The sequence below is a fragment of the Oryctolagus cuniculus genome, chromosome 15, assembly GCF_964237555.1.
Source record: "Oryctolagus cuniculus chromosome 15, mOryCun1.1, whole genome shotgun sequence".
Classification (NCBI taxonomy): Eukaryota; Metazoa; Chordata; class Mammalia; order Lagomorpha; family Leporidae; genus Oryctolagus; species Oryctolagus cuniculus.
In genome coordinates, this window is record NC_091446.1 from 26,299,055 (window position 1) to 26,315,770 (window position 16,716).

General features: G+C 51.8%; 1 protein-coding gene across 3 annotated transcripts in view; it reads left to right on the forward strand.

Annotated features, from left to right (window-relative positions):
* SH3PXD2A (SH3 and PX domains 2A) overlaps positions 1 to 16,716 on the forward strand; it is a 232,798-nt gene that overhangs the window by 82,177 nt on the left and 133,905 nt on the right. For all 3 annotated transcript variants that reach the window (XM_002718709.5, XM_002718708.5, XM_008270470.4), the window contains exon 3: positions 8,298 to 8,373. In XM_002718709.5, the coding sequence (XP_002718755.2) occupies positions 8,298 to 8,373 (76 nt within the window). The remainder of the gene's footprint in view (positions 1 to 8,297; positions 8,374 to 16,716) is intronic.

Below are 16,716 nucleotides of genomic sequence, written 5' to 3' on the forward strand. Positions count from 1 at the left end.
GGGGCAACGTAAGCACTTGGAACCCAGGGCAAGGCGCCCAAGAGGAAGGAGCTGTGCATAGCTGGTGCTCTGGACGGCTGTGGGGGATTCCTCACAAGTTCTTGGTCAAGGGCAGGGCTGTAAGTACACAGGACAAGATTGCAAGAGGATTACCAGAAATACTGACAGAACAAAACCATAAAGTGCTGGGGGATTTTGGAAGCCTAGCTCAGCCAACAGGGAGAGTCTTTTGTGAATACCTCATTAACACTCTGGGCATCCTGTTAAGCCAACAGAAGGGCTACATTTTAGGAACAAGGATCTCAGTAACACTCGAAAGTAAGGCCCACGGTAAATTCATCCTAATAAAGCCTAGAAATAAGCCCTAACAGTACCCACGGAGGAGGCAGAATCTGCGTGCCACATCCTGTCAAGTTGCAGGGCTTCCTGTCAATCCACCCCAAGAACACACAAAACCATGCCTGTTCCAATTTTAGATGATTAGCCAGTAACTGTACTACAGTTATCAGAACAAAAATCACTACTTTGCACAGAAGGACAACAGAATCCAGGGTCTGTACAACGTAGTGTCCACAATGACCAGTTTACAATAAGAAATCACTCGGTAGCCAAAGAAATAAGAGTAAGTGACCCACTGGAATGAAAATACAGTCACTGAAATTGGCCAGAAGATAATCAGATATTGAAATACTCTAAACCAGTTAAAAAGAACTAAAGGAAAATATGTTTAAAAGAATTAAAGGAAAATAGGCTTTTAATGAGTGAACAGATAGTAGAGAAATGGAAATTATAAAAAACAACTGAAGGGCTGGTGCTGTGGTGTAGCGGGTGAAGCTGCCACTTGCAGTACTGGCATCCCATACAGGCACCGGTTCAAGTCCCGGCTGCTATGCTTCCGATCCAGCTCTCTGCAGTGGCCTGGGAAAGCAGTAGAAATGGCCCAAGTCCTTGGGCCCCTGCACCTGTGTGGGAGACCTGGGGGAGGCTCCTGGCTCCTGGCTTTGGATTGGCACAGCTCCAGCCGTTGCAGCCAATTGGGGAGTGAGCCAGCGGATGGAAGACCTCTCTCTCTCTCTCTCTGCTGCTCCTTCTTTCTATGTGTAGCTCTTTCAAATAAATAAATAAATCTAAAAAAAAAAAAAAAAAACTGAATGGAAAATTTGGAACTTAAAAGCAATGAAATTAAAATTCTGCTGTGGAGACCAGCACTGTGGCATAGTGGGTAAAGCTGCCGCCTGCAGTGCCGGCATCCCATGTGGGTGCCGGTTCGAATCCCAGCTGCTCCACTTCTAATCCAGTTCTCTGCTATGGCCCGGGGAAAGCAGTGGAAGATGGCCCAAGTCCTTGGGCCCTGTGCCCATGTGGGAGACGCTCCTGGCTCCTGGTTTCTGATCAGCTCAGCTCCAGCCATTGTGGCCAATTGGGGAGTGGACCAGCAGATGGATGATCTCTCTCTCTCTCTCTCTCTCTCTCTCTCTCTCTCTCTCTGCCTCTCCTCTCTCTGTGTAACTCTGACTTTTGAATAAATAAATAAATCTCTAAAAAAAATTCTGCTGTGTAAGCTTACCAGCAATTTGGAAGCGGCAGAAGAGTCATTTGACTTGACTACAGATCACTGGAAATTATCCACTCTAACAGAGAAAAAAGGAGTGAAAAAAAATAAGCAGGGTCCTCGAGACATATAGTGCAATATGAAGTCTCCTAACCTACGTGTAATAATAATCATCCCAGAAAGAGGAGAGCGTGAGAATAGGGCAGGAAACGATATGTTAAGAGAAACTTGCTGAGAATTTCCTAAATTGCATGAAAATTATCAACTTACAGATCAAGAAACATTTCTCGTAATGTGGGATCTGCTGGTGATGCGTTCTTCCAGCTTTTGTATGATCGAACATGTCTTAAAGAAGATGTTTCTCCTGGGCATAAAATACTAAGTTTTTTAATTTTTTAATTTCAGTACTTTAAAAACACTACCTCAATGTTCTCTTGTTTGCATTATTTCAACATGAAATCTGTTGTCATTATCTTCGTTTCTCCGTATGTAATATGTTTTTTCTTAGGGCTACTTTTAATATGTTCTCTTTTTTTCTTTTTAAAGATTTATTTATTTACTTGAAAGAGAGAGAGAGATTTATTTTACATCTGCTGGTTCACTCCTTAAATGGTGCTGCACAATTGCCGGGGCTAGGCCAAGCCTAAGCCAGGAGTCTGGAACTCTATCCATGTCTCCCACATGGATGCAGGAACCCAAATACTAGAGCCATCTGCTGCTGCTTTTCCAGGCACATTAGCAGGGAGCTGGATCGGAAGTGGAGCAGCCAGGGCTCAAATGGTGCTCATATGTGGTGCCAGCGCTGCAGGTGGCAACGTACCCTGCTACACCGTGACGCTAGTCCCAAGACTTTTCTCTTCATTGCTGATTTTGAGTAGTCTGCTTATGATGTGCCTTGGTACGACTTTCTTTGTGTCTCTGCTTCTGGAGTTGTTTAAGTTTCTTGTGTTTGTGAGTTCAGTGAAGAAATCACAAAGTAAATTTTACAACATGTGGAACTTAATGAAAACACAACATACCAAATTTGCTAAGATACCACTAGAGAGAACAATACAAATATTTTATCATTATGTACTTAAATTTGAAGGAGTTTAAAATCAATCATTTAAACTTCTATTTTAAGAAAATAAGAACAATTAAGGCTAAATTAAGAAGAAGGAAAGACATAATACATCTAAGAATAAAAATAAATGGAGTAAAAGGCATAAAACAATGAAGAGACTTAATGCAATTTAAGCAGTGAGTATTTTAGGGGGTAGGTGTTGTGGCTTACCCAGCGAAGCCGCTGCCCACAGTGCCGGCATCCCATATAGGTGCTGGCTCAAGACCCAGCTGTTCTGCTTCCAATCCAGCTCCCTGTTATTGCACCTGAGAAAGCAGCAAAAGATGGCCCAAGTCTTTGGGCCCCTGTACCCATGTAAGAGACCCAGATGAGGCTCCTGGCATTCCTGGCTTTGGCCTGACCCAACCCTGGCTATTGCAGCCATTTGAGGAATGAACCAGTGGATGAAAGACCTCCCCCGACTCAGTCTCTCCCTCTCTTCCTCCATCTCTCTCTCTCTCTGTAACTCTGCCCTTCAAATAAATATATCTTTTTTAAAAACTGAGTATTTGAATGGCCAGCGCCGTGGCTCACTAGGCTAATCCTCTGCCTGCAGCGCCAGTACCCTGGGTTCTAGTCCTGGTTGGGGCACTGGATTCTGTCCTGGTTGCTCCTCTTCTAGTCCAGCTCTCTGCTGTGGCCCAGGAAGGCAGTGGAGGATGGCTCAAGTGCTTGGGCCCTGCACCCACATGGGAGACCAGGAAGAAGCACCTGGCTTCTGGCTTTGGATTGGCGCAGCACACAGGCTGTAGCGGCCATTTGGGGAGTGAACCAATGGAAGGAAGACCTTTCTCTCTGTCTCTCACTGTCTAACTCTGCCTGTCAAAAAAAAAAAAAACTATTTGAAAACACTAATAAAGTTGATAAATTCCTACTAAGAATAACCAGTGGAGAGAGAAAGGACAAATTAGATCAAGAATGAAATAGGAGATACCGCATCAGGTCCCACAGACATCAGAATGATAATAAGGGAATGCTAGTAACAGTTTTCTGCCCATAAATTCAGTAAGTTTGGTATGGAAAACTCCTTTAAAAACTCAGTTTTCCAAATCTGACTTGAAAAGACATAGAAAAATATTAAGTTCCTCTATATCTATTAAAGAAATTGAATTCCGCATCAGATAGTTTCCTACAAAGAAGATTCCACACGCAGACAGCTGTGCCGGAGCGTGCGCTTCAGATAGTTTCCTACAAAGATTCCACACGCAGAGAGCTGTGCCGGAGCGTCCCTGCAGTCCCTGCCGCTCACACCTGAACCCGTGGGAAAGGCGGGCTTCCCCACCCACGCCGTCAGAGAGTGAGTTCTGATATCAAAGCCTGGTAAAGACGTTATGAGGAAAGAAAACATCAGAATACTGTTCATCCTGAACATGGATACAAAATTCCTAGGCAAAATACTAGCAAATCAAATCCAGCAAAAAGAATCATCGTAACCGAGTAGGGTTTATGTTGGAAATTGCAACCAGGTTCAGCACTTCAAAATCAACAATGTAGTTCACCACATCAGTCAATCTTTCAATTCCATTTCCCCACGTATGTGTGTGTGTGTGTGTGTGTGTAATACGTTAACTCCTGGATATCAGGGAGTTTTAGAAAGTTCATGGAAAAATTGAATTTAAAGAGAATCCAAATTTTCCATGAACTATTTGAAGCTATAACTTAATGTAATTCAAAGTGAAAAAGACAGTGTTTTCTACAAATTGTTCTGGAACGATAGGCTTTCTGTGTTCCCAAAACTTTGTATTAAGGTTTGATGTTGAACTCCACTTTTCCCCTAAAAAAATTTTTTTTACTGGGTGGGGAAAAATTTTTTTTACTAATAATTGTTTGAGAAGTGCTGTCTGATTCTTTCCAAATCTATTGTTTTTATATCTTTATGTTGAATTGGCTCAACAAGAGTGCCAAAACCATTCAGTGGGGAAGGGTGTTTTCTCTTGGGCAAGGAGATGAACCTGTACGAACAGGAAATCACGAAAGGCTGTGAAGTACTGGAATCAATTGAGACCAGGAGTGCTGCTGGGATTTGGAGAGAGGAGGCGTGATCTTCCGCTGGGGTGGTCGAGGACGGCTGCCTGGAGTAGGTGTCCCTGTAAGGTCATCAGAGAGCCGAAGGGAGTGGGGAAGTACATTTCAGGACACAAGGGGTGAGCGATTAAGAAGAGCCACAGCCGGCGCCGGGGCTCACTAGGCTAATCCTCCGCCTAGCGGCGCCGGCACACCGGGTTCTAGTCCCGGTCGGGGCGCCGGATTCTGTCCCGGTTGCCCCTCTTCCAGGCCAGCCCTCTGCTGTGGCCAGGGAGTGCAGTGGAGGATGGCCCAGGTGCTTGGGCCCTGCACCCCATGGGAGACCAGGAGAAGTACCTGGCTCCTGCCATCGGTTCAGCGTGGTGCGCTGGCTGTGGCAGCCATTGGAGGGTGAACCAACGGCAAAGGAAGACCTTTGTCTCTCTCTCTCTCTCTCTCTCACTGTCCACTCTGCCTGTAAAAAAAAAAAAAAAAAGAAAAAAGAAAAGAAAGAGCCACACTTACTATGTCTCCATGACACTGGCTGACTGGGTACCCAGCAACCAACAGAAGGCCTGCTAAGATCTCACTGCAGTGGACTTCTGAGCCCACCTGGTCCCTCAGAGCTCCTACACAGGTTCGTGGCCTCGTCTCTTCTTAAGGGAAGATTCCGAGTCAGGAATGGTGACAATGATGGGGCTTGGAGAACTGGGGCCCCACACTGGAACTGCCAGGAAGCCCCTCTCCCAGGAAGGGCGAGTCAGCCCAGCCCAGTGCTGGCCGCCCCCAGTGCTTGCTGCCGGAGGGGGCTCTCGGCGCTGCACTGCCCATGCCACCCACATGGGCTATCTGGACTGAGTTCCAGGCTCCTGGTTTTTCTTTCTTTCTTTCTTTGACAGGCAGAGTGGACAGTGAGAGAGAGAGACAGAGAGAAAGGTCTTCCTTTGCCGTTGGTTCACCCTCCAATGGCCACCGCGGCCGGCGCGCTGCGGCCGGCGCACCGCGCTGATCCGATGGCAGGAGCCAGGAACCAGGTGCTTTTCCTGGTCTCCCATGGGGTGCAGGGCCCAAGCACCTGGGCCATCCTCCACTGCACTCCCTGGCCACAGCAGAGGGCTGGCCTGGAAGAGGGGCAACCGGGACAGAATCCGGCACCCCGACCGGGACTAGAACCCGGTGTGCCGGCGCCGCTAGGCGGAGGATTAGCCTAGTGAGCCGTGGCGCCGGCCCCAGGCTCCTGGTTTTGACCTGGCCCCGTCCTAGCCCCCAGGCAGCCGAGGAGTAAGCTCTGTCTGTCTCTCTCCCTGTCTCTGCCTGTGAAATAAAAAAAAAAAAGTGTAACTCCCCTTCTGGGAGTCTGTTCTAATTCTCAGTGTTCATTTCCATGTCCAGCTTTCTGCTAGCGTCTGCATTCACTTACACCGTCTTCTGGAAAAGCTAGTCCTGCAGCACAGTTAACTGGCTCTCGTCTCCTCTTCTGTCGTTAGGAACAAAGCACCAAGAATTTCCCTTTCTCTCACACATTCATTTTTTTCTAATATTAGATCATTTTCATCAGAATGTAAGTCATGCTAGTATCTCTTCCATCACACACATACACGTACACACAGAGACACACATGTACATACACACACATACACATGTACACACATCCACACACATACATACACACCCAACTTGACCCTATTTCACTTGCTCCCCTTTCTAACAAACCTTCTTTCAAAAGAACCGTCTGTGGCCGGCGCCGCGGCTCACTAGGCTAATTCTCCATCTTGCGGTGCCGGCACCCCGGGTTCTAGTCCCGGTCGGGATGCCAGATTCTGTCCCGGTTGCCCCTCTTCCAGGCCAGCTCTCTGCTGTGGCCAGGGAGTGCAGTGGAGGATGGCCCAAGTGCTTGGGCCCTGCACCCCATGGGAGACCAGGATAAGTACCTGGCTCCTGCCATCGGATTGGCATGGTGCGCTGGCCACAGCGCGCTGGCCACGGTGGCCATTGGAGGGTGAACCAATGGCAAAGTAAGACATTTCTCTCTGTCTCTCTCTCTCACTGTCCACTCTGCCTGTCAAAAAAAAAAAAAAGCCGTCTGTATTCAGTCTTAATTTTTCCTCCTCTTATTCTCTTTTATGCCCATTCTACTAAAAGTGCTCTTTTCAAGGTTACTAATGACCTCCTTGCTGCTAAATATATTGGTCAATTCTCAGTCATTTTTGGGTACTAATTAATCCTATTATCAATTAATAACTAAGAACCATATGCAATATGGACAAGTGGGTGTGAATGCAGTTATATGCATATTTTCAAAAAAAGAAGGTAATAGGAACTCTACTTTGTATAGAATTTATTTGAAAATGTATGGATTCTTAAAAAATCCCCAGTTTCTGTAGTGTTATGCTCTGTTTACATGCAGCAGGCAGTGGCTGTTTCGAGAGATGAACTTGTGACATTGAAAACACATGAGCCAGCTTGAGTTAAATCTCCGTGGCACAGAGGGAAGTGAAAGTTAGCCTCCCCGCTCACCCGCTGTGGGTCTCTGCTGAAGTGGCATCTGTCAGGAAGGCCCTCCTCCCACCCTGTGGAAAGCCAGATCCCTGGTCTTGCCGCAGCTCCCTTCCCACTGCCGTCCTCTTCCTCGCACCACCTCCCCTGGCTGACACAGGACACGTGACATACGCAGTGTCCTTCGAAGAGCTGGTGGAGATGTGTCTTATTGCTGTTCCAATAGCACCCAGTGCTGTAACCAGGCGCTCAATAAATGTTTAAGGCGTGGTGGGGTGGGTGGACTTCCAACACTAGTGGCAGATCCTCCTTCTTCCAGTGCAGCCTGATGCCCCACCTTGAAGGGTGCCCTGCCCTGCCCGAGATCACACGGCTTGGGCAGCCAGACCAATCCCGACTTTCCACCCTGCTCCACTGCCCACCTGTGGCTTGGAAGGCAAACCAACCACACACTCGGGAGCCCTAGCCTCGTCCATCCTGACTCCTGTGTATTTTTCCAGTTTATACAGAATTTCAGCCCAGAACAGCAGAAGTAAAAACAGTTGTTCCTCTGGAACCCTGGAAACTCTTCCAGTAGGTCTGTCCCGGGAAAACAGTAGCAATCTCAGGGTAGAAAGGGGTCTCTCTGCAGTGGGTACAACGGGATAGAGTGAGTTTTTAATGAAAACAGTATCTGGGTGTGTTTCTGCAGAACAATTCTGGGATGGGGGTGGTCTGGCTAAATATCAGGTTCTTCCTCCATCCTGGCCTTGGAGAATTTAGGATGGCCAGTGGCTAAAGGAGTCACCATGCAGATCAAGTAGCAGAGAAACTTGATGCAAAGAAACTTCTGGAAACTCCACCTGCAACCTGGCCTGAAGTCTGCTGCTGCCCAGCCCAGTCCACTGCAGTCAGGGAGGGGGTGTGTGTCTCCAGACACCTCCCCCATGGTCCTGAACACACCGCCTTTGAGGCAGGGAGAGCTCTGGCCTCCTCCTCTCATGCCCCATGTGGTGTGCTAATGGGCTGTGAAATGAGGGATTTCAGGCGTCACTCATCCATGTGAGTGCAGAGGCTCCGAGCGGTGGAGGAGTGGGGGAAGGGATGCCATCCCGCAGACTCTGCCAGTCTTCTGAACCTATCCCCATCTGTCTGGCTTCTCAGATGCAGCTTCTGGACAAGTTTCCCATTGAAGGAGGCCAGAAGGACCCCAAGCAAAGGATCATCCCCTTCCTCCCAGGTAAGCTTTGGGTGCCACCAACCAGTGGCTAGGGGTGACCCAGGAAGGCATCCCTTAAGTCGAGAAGGTGATTACTAAGCCAAAAATTTCAGGCCAGGCAAGCCTAGGACTCTGCATGTTGGCAGCATCCCAAGAGATTTGTAAGGCCTGGTCTTGGAGGCTGCCGCCCTGCGAGCAGCCTGCCCCAGCCTCCCGGGACTGTCTCTGTGGGCCTGTGGCTTGTGCCTGCTTTCTCAGGCTCTCAGTCTTTGGTTACCTCTTTAACAAAAGCAACGAGAGCCCGAGCTCTCCTTGGAGAGGATGTGGAGCTGCAGGCCCAAGGTTTCCACACTCCCATTTGGATCCCAGATCATCTTCCACTGAGCACCTGGTGGGGTCTGGCACTGGGTAACCACTACACAGATGCCCCCATTACACCAATGGCACAGGGCAGTTTACAAACCAAGCTTGGGAGTTGGCAGAGACAGGATTCGAACCTGGGTCTGCCTGGCCAGAAAGGCCATTACCCACAACAGCATTCTGGGCCGTGCTTACAGCAGTCTGTTCTGTTGTGTAATTCAGAGGACAACGTCTCAGGTTTGTCATAACTGAGCTGCATCTCTACTCAAGTTATAATGTTTTAAATTTGTGCTTCCAGAAGGCTTCTGTGGTCATATACACAGCTTCTTACAAAAGTGTGCATTGTAGTTTCCCCCAAGACATGAAAGTGCTGGGGCCCGGAGAGGTTAAAGTGGCAGAGCTGAGGTGTGAACCCAGGTCTCCTGGCCCACCCCTGCCTCTGCCCTGACCCGTGTGGGCAGTGCTGCTCCCTGGCTCTGTGGATTCCCTGTCTCTCCCCAAGCCCACGGGTCTGGCTGGTTCTTTGTGGGAGCTTCCCCAGGGTCACTGCAGGCCCTGGTCCTCCACAGCCCAGCCTCCCAGACCATGGAGGTCAGGGCTGACCTTGGCAGGAAGCAGGGTCCTGTCTCGTTCACCCCTGCTGCATTGCTAGCCCATGGTCAGCGCCTCCTTGTGACCTAGGGGCACCTTCCTCGGGCAGTGGTTCCTCTCTAAGCGGTTTCTCACGTGCCCCCATCCTCAAAAGTGGCAAGGCACGAGCTATAATGCTGCCTGTCCTCAGAGCCTTATGCTGGAGTCGGCCAGCGTGCATTCCGCTGCACAGAAGAACCCTGAAGCCCCACAGCTGGGAAAGACCAGAACTAGACAGCGGCGGAGGAGGAGAGCTCAGCCCCTGGTACCATCTTGTGGAAGCAGGCAGAGAGGATTGCTCCTCCATTTGTGGCCTTGGAGTTCATATGGTGTGACTTTCATTCCTTGCCTAGCTTTGCATTGCCCCCTGGGGGAATTTGGAGTGTCCCCTTCCCAGGTATGCCATAACCTTAGATGTCGCTGCCAAGTCTGGATGCTCTGCCCACCGAGAGCGGGGAGTCTGGCCAGGTGCTGTGGCCTCAAGCATCCCAGAGGCCCCAGGAGGCTGGTAGGGTGATGCCTCATTGCAGTGGTGGCCCTGGCCTTGGGCCTGAAGGCCGCCTGCTTTCTCGAGAAGGATGGGCTTCTTCTCACCCTTCCCCCTCAGCCAGTGCTCTGGGGACAGAGTGCCTCGTTGTCCTTCGGTAGCAGGTGTGGTGAGGGGGGCTCCACCTGTGCCGAGGGCCTGGGGGCCAGTGAGTCAAGGGGAGGTCCTCACCCTTCATCCCAGGAACCCCAGGGCCAGCGGGCGACAAGACCCCATGCAGAGTCAGAGCGCCCTTGGCGGCAGGTGTGACCCCTCTACTGTCGTGCAGCACCACATGTGTCAGGAGCAGGAGCTCAACTGTGAGCCCAGGAGGCCAGCAAAGGCCTCCTGCGGATGGCCGGGCAGGGTGAAGGGCAGCTGGGGTACCGTACCTGTCCAGCCCCAGTCTCGACTACCCCCAGAGGCCCTGGCTCTGTCGGGTTCTTGTGTTCGGGGATCCGGGCTTTCCTCCTCTAGAAATGGGGGTGCTGATGGGACCGACTTCACAGGCTCTTGGAAGGATAAACTGAAGTCCTGTGTCTTCGGGGCTTAGAACCATGGCTGTCCCAGTGAGGGCTAAATATGTGTGAGCCCTCCTTCTCCCCAGTTCCTCCTCACAGCACACGTGTGCATGTTGCATCCTCTCAAGGAGCCTGCTGCTCCATTTCACTGACCAGCAAATTGAGGTTTAAGGGAGGCTAGTGGACTGTGGGGAGCAACTCGGACTAGACTAAGTTACTGGAATTAAGACTTATTCTATACATCTGCTCTCCCACAATATGGCGCTGGGAGAGGAGTAAACAACTTCTACACAGCTGCCTCCAGTTCGACCAATAACCTGCAGGAGCTGATCCTGCTCCTGATTGGAGGAGAGCAGCGTACTCGGCATGTGGGTAGCAGAGTTGGGATTGGTGGAAGAGGACTATAAAGGAGGAGAGAGACACCATGCACCAGGAACATCTAAGGGGGAACATCCGGATAACATCTGAGCAGCCCCCAAGAGAGCCGGCCGGCGGTGTGCAGCTCCCATGCAGAAGTGGGGAAAGTGGCAGGGGGAGCCGCCCTTCCACGGAGGTGGAAGGATCGGCAGCAAACCCGGGAAGGGCCGAGAAGACAAAAGAACAGCGCAGGGTCCTGTGTCGTTCCTCCACGAAGAGGGGGAGCAACAGTGGACTCGCACCAGGCCATGCAGCCAACTCCGTAATGCTTGCGTCTGCTGTCCCTCCACGTTAGCTGCCCCGGGAGATGGTGCGCCAGCAGCTGCTGCGGGACGGAGGCCCTGTCTGAGCTTCAGTCTCCTCTCCTAGGATTGTATTGGGGAGTCAGGAATTCATGTAAGCCGCTTTGCAGGGTGCCTGTCTCCCAGTAAATGCTCAACAAATGGCAGCTGTTAATACAGACCATCGCTTGTCCCTGCAGCATCTCCACCTGCTGGGAAAAATCAAGTGCAGGACCCCTGGCAGCCCCCATGCAAATGGGACCAGTGCACAGTGGGTGGCTCCTCTGACCCCCAGCCCACCCTAAGGGAGGGCTCCCTTCGCCTGACTTTGCTTCATTCTGCACTTTCTTCTGTGGGCGTCGTGCTTGGGCTGTTGCTCACTCGCACTCCGGGACTTCAGAGCAGGCATTGCTGGCCATTTGGAATCCCAGGCCCTGGTCCTGGCTTTCCTCCTGCTGACTGTAAGCTGCCTTGTTTGCTTCTACATCCTCTTCGGCTTGGACATGAAGGAAAAAAGATGAATGGAAAGCAACTCAACACACCCCAAACTAGGCCAGGATGAGCTGCCAGGCACCGGGGTCCCCACCCCACCCTCTGAATCAAAGGGGCTCCCAGGAAGGACAGCTGAGGCCTGAGCTGAGGATGTGTCTGCAAGTGACTGCTGAGGGCTTGCTGTCTCATGAACCTCCCAGCACACAGAGAGAAGCAGCAGGGCAGTCAGGGGTTGGGGAGAAGCAAGACCAAGGAGTGGGCTCAGCTAGGTGTAGCCTCAGCCTGACCCCACAGGGTCTCTGCAGCCATCCTATCTGAGGGACATATCAGGCACCCATTGTCTGCCCCTGCAGAGACAGGGTTTGGGCAGAGTGGTCCCTGATGGCCAAGGGCATACTCCTGGCAGCTGAGGACAGGAATCTGGTAAGGGCACCCACATCACCTGCTACGTCATCTAACACCAACCAGGTCAGGCTCTGTTTCTGCCTCCCTGCCTTTGCGGAGGTGGGGGGTGAGGGGGTCTGAGACCACCTGCAGATTCCCTCAGGCTCACCCCAAGCTGAAGTGGCAGCAGAACCCCAGAGCACTCACCCCCACCCCACCAGGGAGGAGGAGGCAGGCAGCCCCGGCACAGCTCTGTCAGCCCTTGGCCTCTCCTGAATACTCCGAGGTGAGGAAGTGGAGAGCACCTGCTGTTTCCAGAGGGATCTCGGTTCTAGCTCCCATTGCTGCTGCCTGGAAGGGGGTCTGGGACGTATTTGGAGCCCTGGCGTGTGCCTGTGCTGGCGGAGGTGAAAGAGGAAGCAGAGGAGTTGAGAGAAGAGAAGTAACTGTGCCTTGGTTGCATGCTGTTCCCTCACCTGCCCCTCAGGTCCTGGTAGAAAATCCCAGAAATAAGCCTATTATAGTCCTGGGGTCTAGAACGGAGGTTTGTGATAACGCCTGGGTGGTATACGGCTGAGTTCAGGGTCAGCCTGTAGATTTGAAAAGTGCTGAGTGCCCTGGGCTCCTGTGGCTGCAGGCGGAGGTACCATGAAGATGCTGGTCCTGGATGGGGCCCGTTGGCTCCTGGAGCACAGATAGGGTATAGGTGTTGGGAGCAGGACCAACAAGGTATTAGAAGGGGAAGCCAATACAGTTAGTGACCCTGTGGTCTGACCCTGGCATATCAATGAAAGCCTTTATGCAGGTTTGTAGGGAAACTGCCTCTCAGCAGGACCTCTCTTCCCCTCTAACTGTATTCCCCAGGACTAGAACCCGCTCTCCAGTCCCTAAGGGTGACGATCCACTGTGCCCAGGATACCAGCCCTGCTTAGGCCTGGGGAACCCCTGGGAAGGGTGAGCCCCAGGGGGCACAGGCGGTTCTCCAGCAAGGCATCCTGGGAAGGAAAACCCATGTGGTGTTGAGAGTTACTGCAGGGCCTGGACACCCTGGGTGGCTGGGGAGGGGACGTGCGAGGGAGGGGAAGGACTCGCTCCAGGCCTGTGCCTCCAGACCTCACACTAGGCAAGAGAGTGGCAGACACACTTGTCCCTTTGGCTGATCTTGTGGCTGGCATTCTCCTGCACAGAGAAGTCAGATCACTTCCCACCGCCACAGAGCCACGGAGTGGCCGAGCTGCAGTGGTTCCTGTCCGGACAGAGCTGCCACACCCGACCTCATCCAGCCTCAGTCTTTCCCTCTTCTCCCGCCTCTGCAGCCCCTGCCACCAGCCTCCATTGCTGTCATGACTCAGGAGCGCTCTGCCTGGGGAGGGAAGGTGGCCTGGACCCCACTGGGACTCAGGGGACCTGTCATGGCTCTCTGGCTCCATTCAGTGATTGAGATCACTGGGACTGAGTAATTGATTTTTTTTTTTTTTTTGGCATAAACTAGTCCACTTATAACTTTCCTATGATTACAGATAAGATAGCCCCAAAGCTATCTTCATTTAATTAGGAATCTAACAAAATGGACTGTTGGGTTTCTGAAGTGACATTTTTTGACCTTTTATTTGGAAATAATTAGGGACTCACAAGATGTTGCAGAAGCGCTAGGTACTCTGCATTCCTCTGCTGCAGTTCCACCATCGCATCAGTCCCGTGTGTGGTGACATCTTACTTAAGTACAGCACATTAGCAAAACCAGGACACTGACATCGGCACAGCTCAGGTGACCGAACCATAGACCTGGGTAACTGATGTTTATTTTAAAGAGGTGGAGGATGCCAGGGAGCAAGTGTGGTCTTCCGGAAGGAGGCCTGATAATCGCTGCCCAGAAGCTCCACCCCCGAGCGCAGCCTCTTGGTTTTCCCACCTGGGAAACTGATTCCACACAAAGGGATATTCCTGAAGCCTTTGGTGCAAGTTCAGCTCTTGGGAACCAAACGCATCATCTTTTAGGATTCCGAAGTGGTACTGTGTTTGAAAGAGGTGCGCGATGTTGTGTTGGCAAGTAGTGACCTTTCTAAAGAAATAAATATTGCCTGACTGCTTTTTTGTTTATTTATTTATTTTTTAAAAGATTTTTATTTATTTATCTGAGAAGTAGAGTTACAGACAGTGAGAGGGAGAGACAGAGAGAAAGGTCTTCCATCCGTTGGTTCACTCCCCAAATGGCTGCAATGGCCAGAGCTGCGCTGATCCGAAGCCAGGAGCCAGGAGCCTCTTCCTGGTCTTCCCACGCGGGTGCAGGGGTCCAAGGACTTGGGCCATCCTCCACTGCTTTTCCAGGCCATAGCAGAGAGTTGGATTGGAAAAGGAGCAGCCAGGACTCGAACCAGCGCCCATATGTGATGCCGGCGCTGCAGGTGCAGGATTAACCTACTTTGCCACGGCGCAAGCCCCTTTTTGTTTATTTATTTAAGAGAGAGAACCCCCATTGGCTGGTTCACGAAATGCCTGCAGTGGCAAGGACTGGGCGAGGGCATAGCTGGGGGCTGGGAGCTGGGAGCTGGGAGGCAGGAACCAACCTGGGTCTCCCACGTAGATAGCAGGATCCCAGCCACATGAGCCGTTACCAGTGCCTCCTCCAGTGCGCATTAGTAAGGAGCTGGAATCAGGAACCAAGTGTCAAATCCAGGTACTCCGATATGAAGCATGGGCTTCTTAACTGCTAGGCTAATTGTCTACTCTTCCTGAGCTTTTTGAAAAGCAATTCTTTTCCTGGTTTACATACATTTTTCTGATTTAAGGGTTCTTTTGAGTTTTCTGGAAACAGGGTACACCTGGAGCACGGTGACGGGGCAGTCACCCTGACACCAGTCAGAGCAGCATTGTCAGGGACGGTGACAAGTCTGAGATTTTGCAGTATTTGCCAACCAATTAGCCCCTGGGTCAGAGACCAGAATTTATCACAGCATGGCCACAGCATTAGCATGGGCATGTTTATAGCAGTTCTCATTGCCCCAGGTTCCATAGGGCTGATGCGATGGACTCGTGAATGCCTGCGCATGCAGTGGGTTAATGACAGGGGAGGAGCCCAGGTCTTAGGGAGCCCACATCTTTTATTCTGGGCAGTAAGCAAACTTGTCTCTCTGCTCCTGAGAAACATACTAACTTGATTGTCCAAGGCCTTGTGCAAGCCTGCTGCTTACTACAGTGGAAAACGTCACCCCCGTCTTCTAAGGCTATGTGCACACACCTTAGAAAAGACAATTCAAAACAAAAGGAAATTAATGTCTTGCCTGCAACTCACACCCTAATGCAAGAGTCCCAGGGAGAATTGTCTTACATGCTTCATCTGCTTCCGGGGGTCTCGTGCTTTTTGAAGAGGTGGGCAGAAAAAAAGAGGTCCTTTAGGACCTTTAGGGTCAGCTGTCTCTCTGGGCAACCTACTGTTTACATGGAAGCTTCTGCCTTGTTTTAAAAGACTATTGTGGAAAATCCATCTCCTGTTGCCCATCCTGGGATTGGAGTAGATTTCCTGTGTATCCTGAGTTTGCTGGCCAGAGGCGTCTCCCTGGGAGGAAATGGTGGTTATGGAGTGAAGTAGAGAGTTGCTGCTGATGTAAAAAGCAAACAGCCGCGACCAGGGACCAAGGGACTCAGAAGCCAGGCGGCAGCACGGAGAGAGCTGGACTCTGCAGAAGCTCTGCACAGTTCCTCCTACGCCAGCCAGATAACTGTGTCTGTGCCAGGCTTCCTGAAGGCCCCTTCACCCTCCTAGCCGGGTCAGTCCATCCATAGCTGTTCCTACTCCTGGGGTAGGCGAGTCACAGAGAAGCGAGGATGCTTAGGTAGGAAAGTGAGCCTATACCCTTCATCAAGGCAGGTGCTGCGGGCCTGCACACAGCCTCCTGACCTACCCAGCTCCAGCGGGTGTATTTTTAGACAGCAGGCATGCTTGGTTCTTTTGTGCCAGCTTGCCAGTTTACACATGGGACCTCAAGGAAGAGGCAGTTTGGAGCCACTGTGCAGGAGGGCGCGGGGTGAGAGCAAGCGCATTCTCCGGGGCCTTCCTCTCCCTGCCCTCAGAGCCGCAGGCAGCAGATCCGGTGTTTGTTCCAGCCCAGAAGGAAGCCGGGGGAAGGGATGTCCTCAGCCCGCGCTGGTCGGCGGCGTGGGGGAGAGCCGGCCATGGCTGTGGGCCGCGGGAGTCTCGGTGGCAGCAGTGGCTCAGATATGATTGACCCAGATGGTAGCCCCTGAGGGAGAGGGGCTAGGAGGTGTCTGGGCCCCCCTGGCGAGACAAACCTACATAATGAAGAAGGAAATATAGGGTCTGCTGGTAGTGCCAGGGCTGACACCAGGCCACAGAGCCAGAGGCCTGAGAGGCAGCAGCCGTGCTCCCAGGGCCTCGTCCGGAAGTGTGGCGATTCCCCCTTCCAATGAGGGAATTTGAACAGAACCCAATACCTGAGCAATTCCCAGTAGTGGTGAAGGCCAGGGTGGGAAATAACCAGGGTGGGCAGCCGGGAAGGTGGCTTAGCACGTCTGGAGCCCCAGGGGTCACCAGGGCCTCGCCGCGGAGGTGACTCTGACCCAAGCCATGCCTGGGAAGATGAGGGCCCCGACTGCCAGGGTGCCCAGCGGCCTGGCTGGGACTCGGGTGTGTGGGGGAGGGGCCGCAAGAAGTGCATGGAGTGAGTGAGGAGTGCCGAGTGACCACAGAGGGGCATGAGGGGGCGGGCGCAGCCGCTGGCCCAGTCTCACGGCC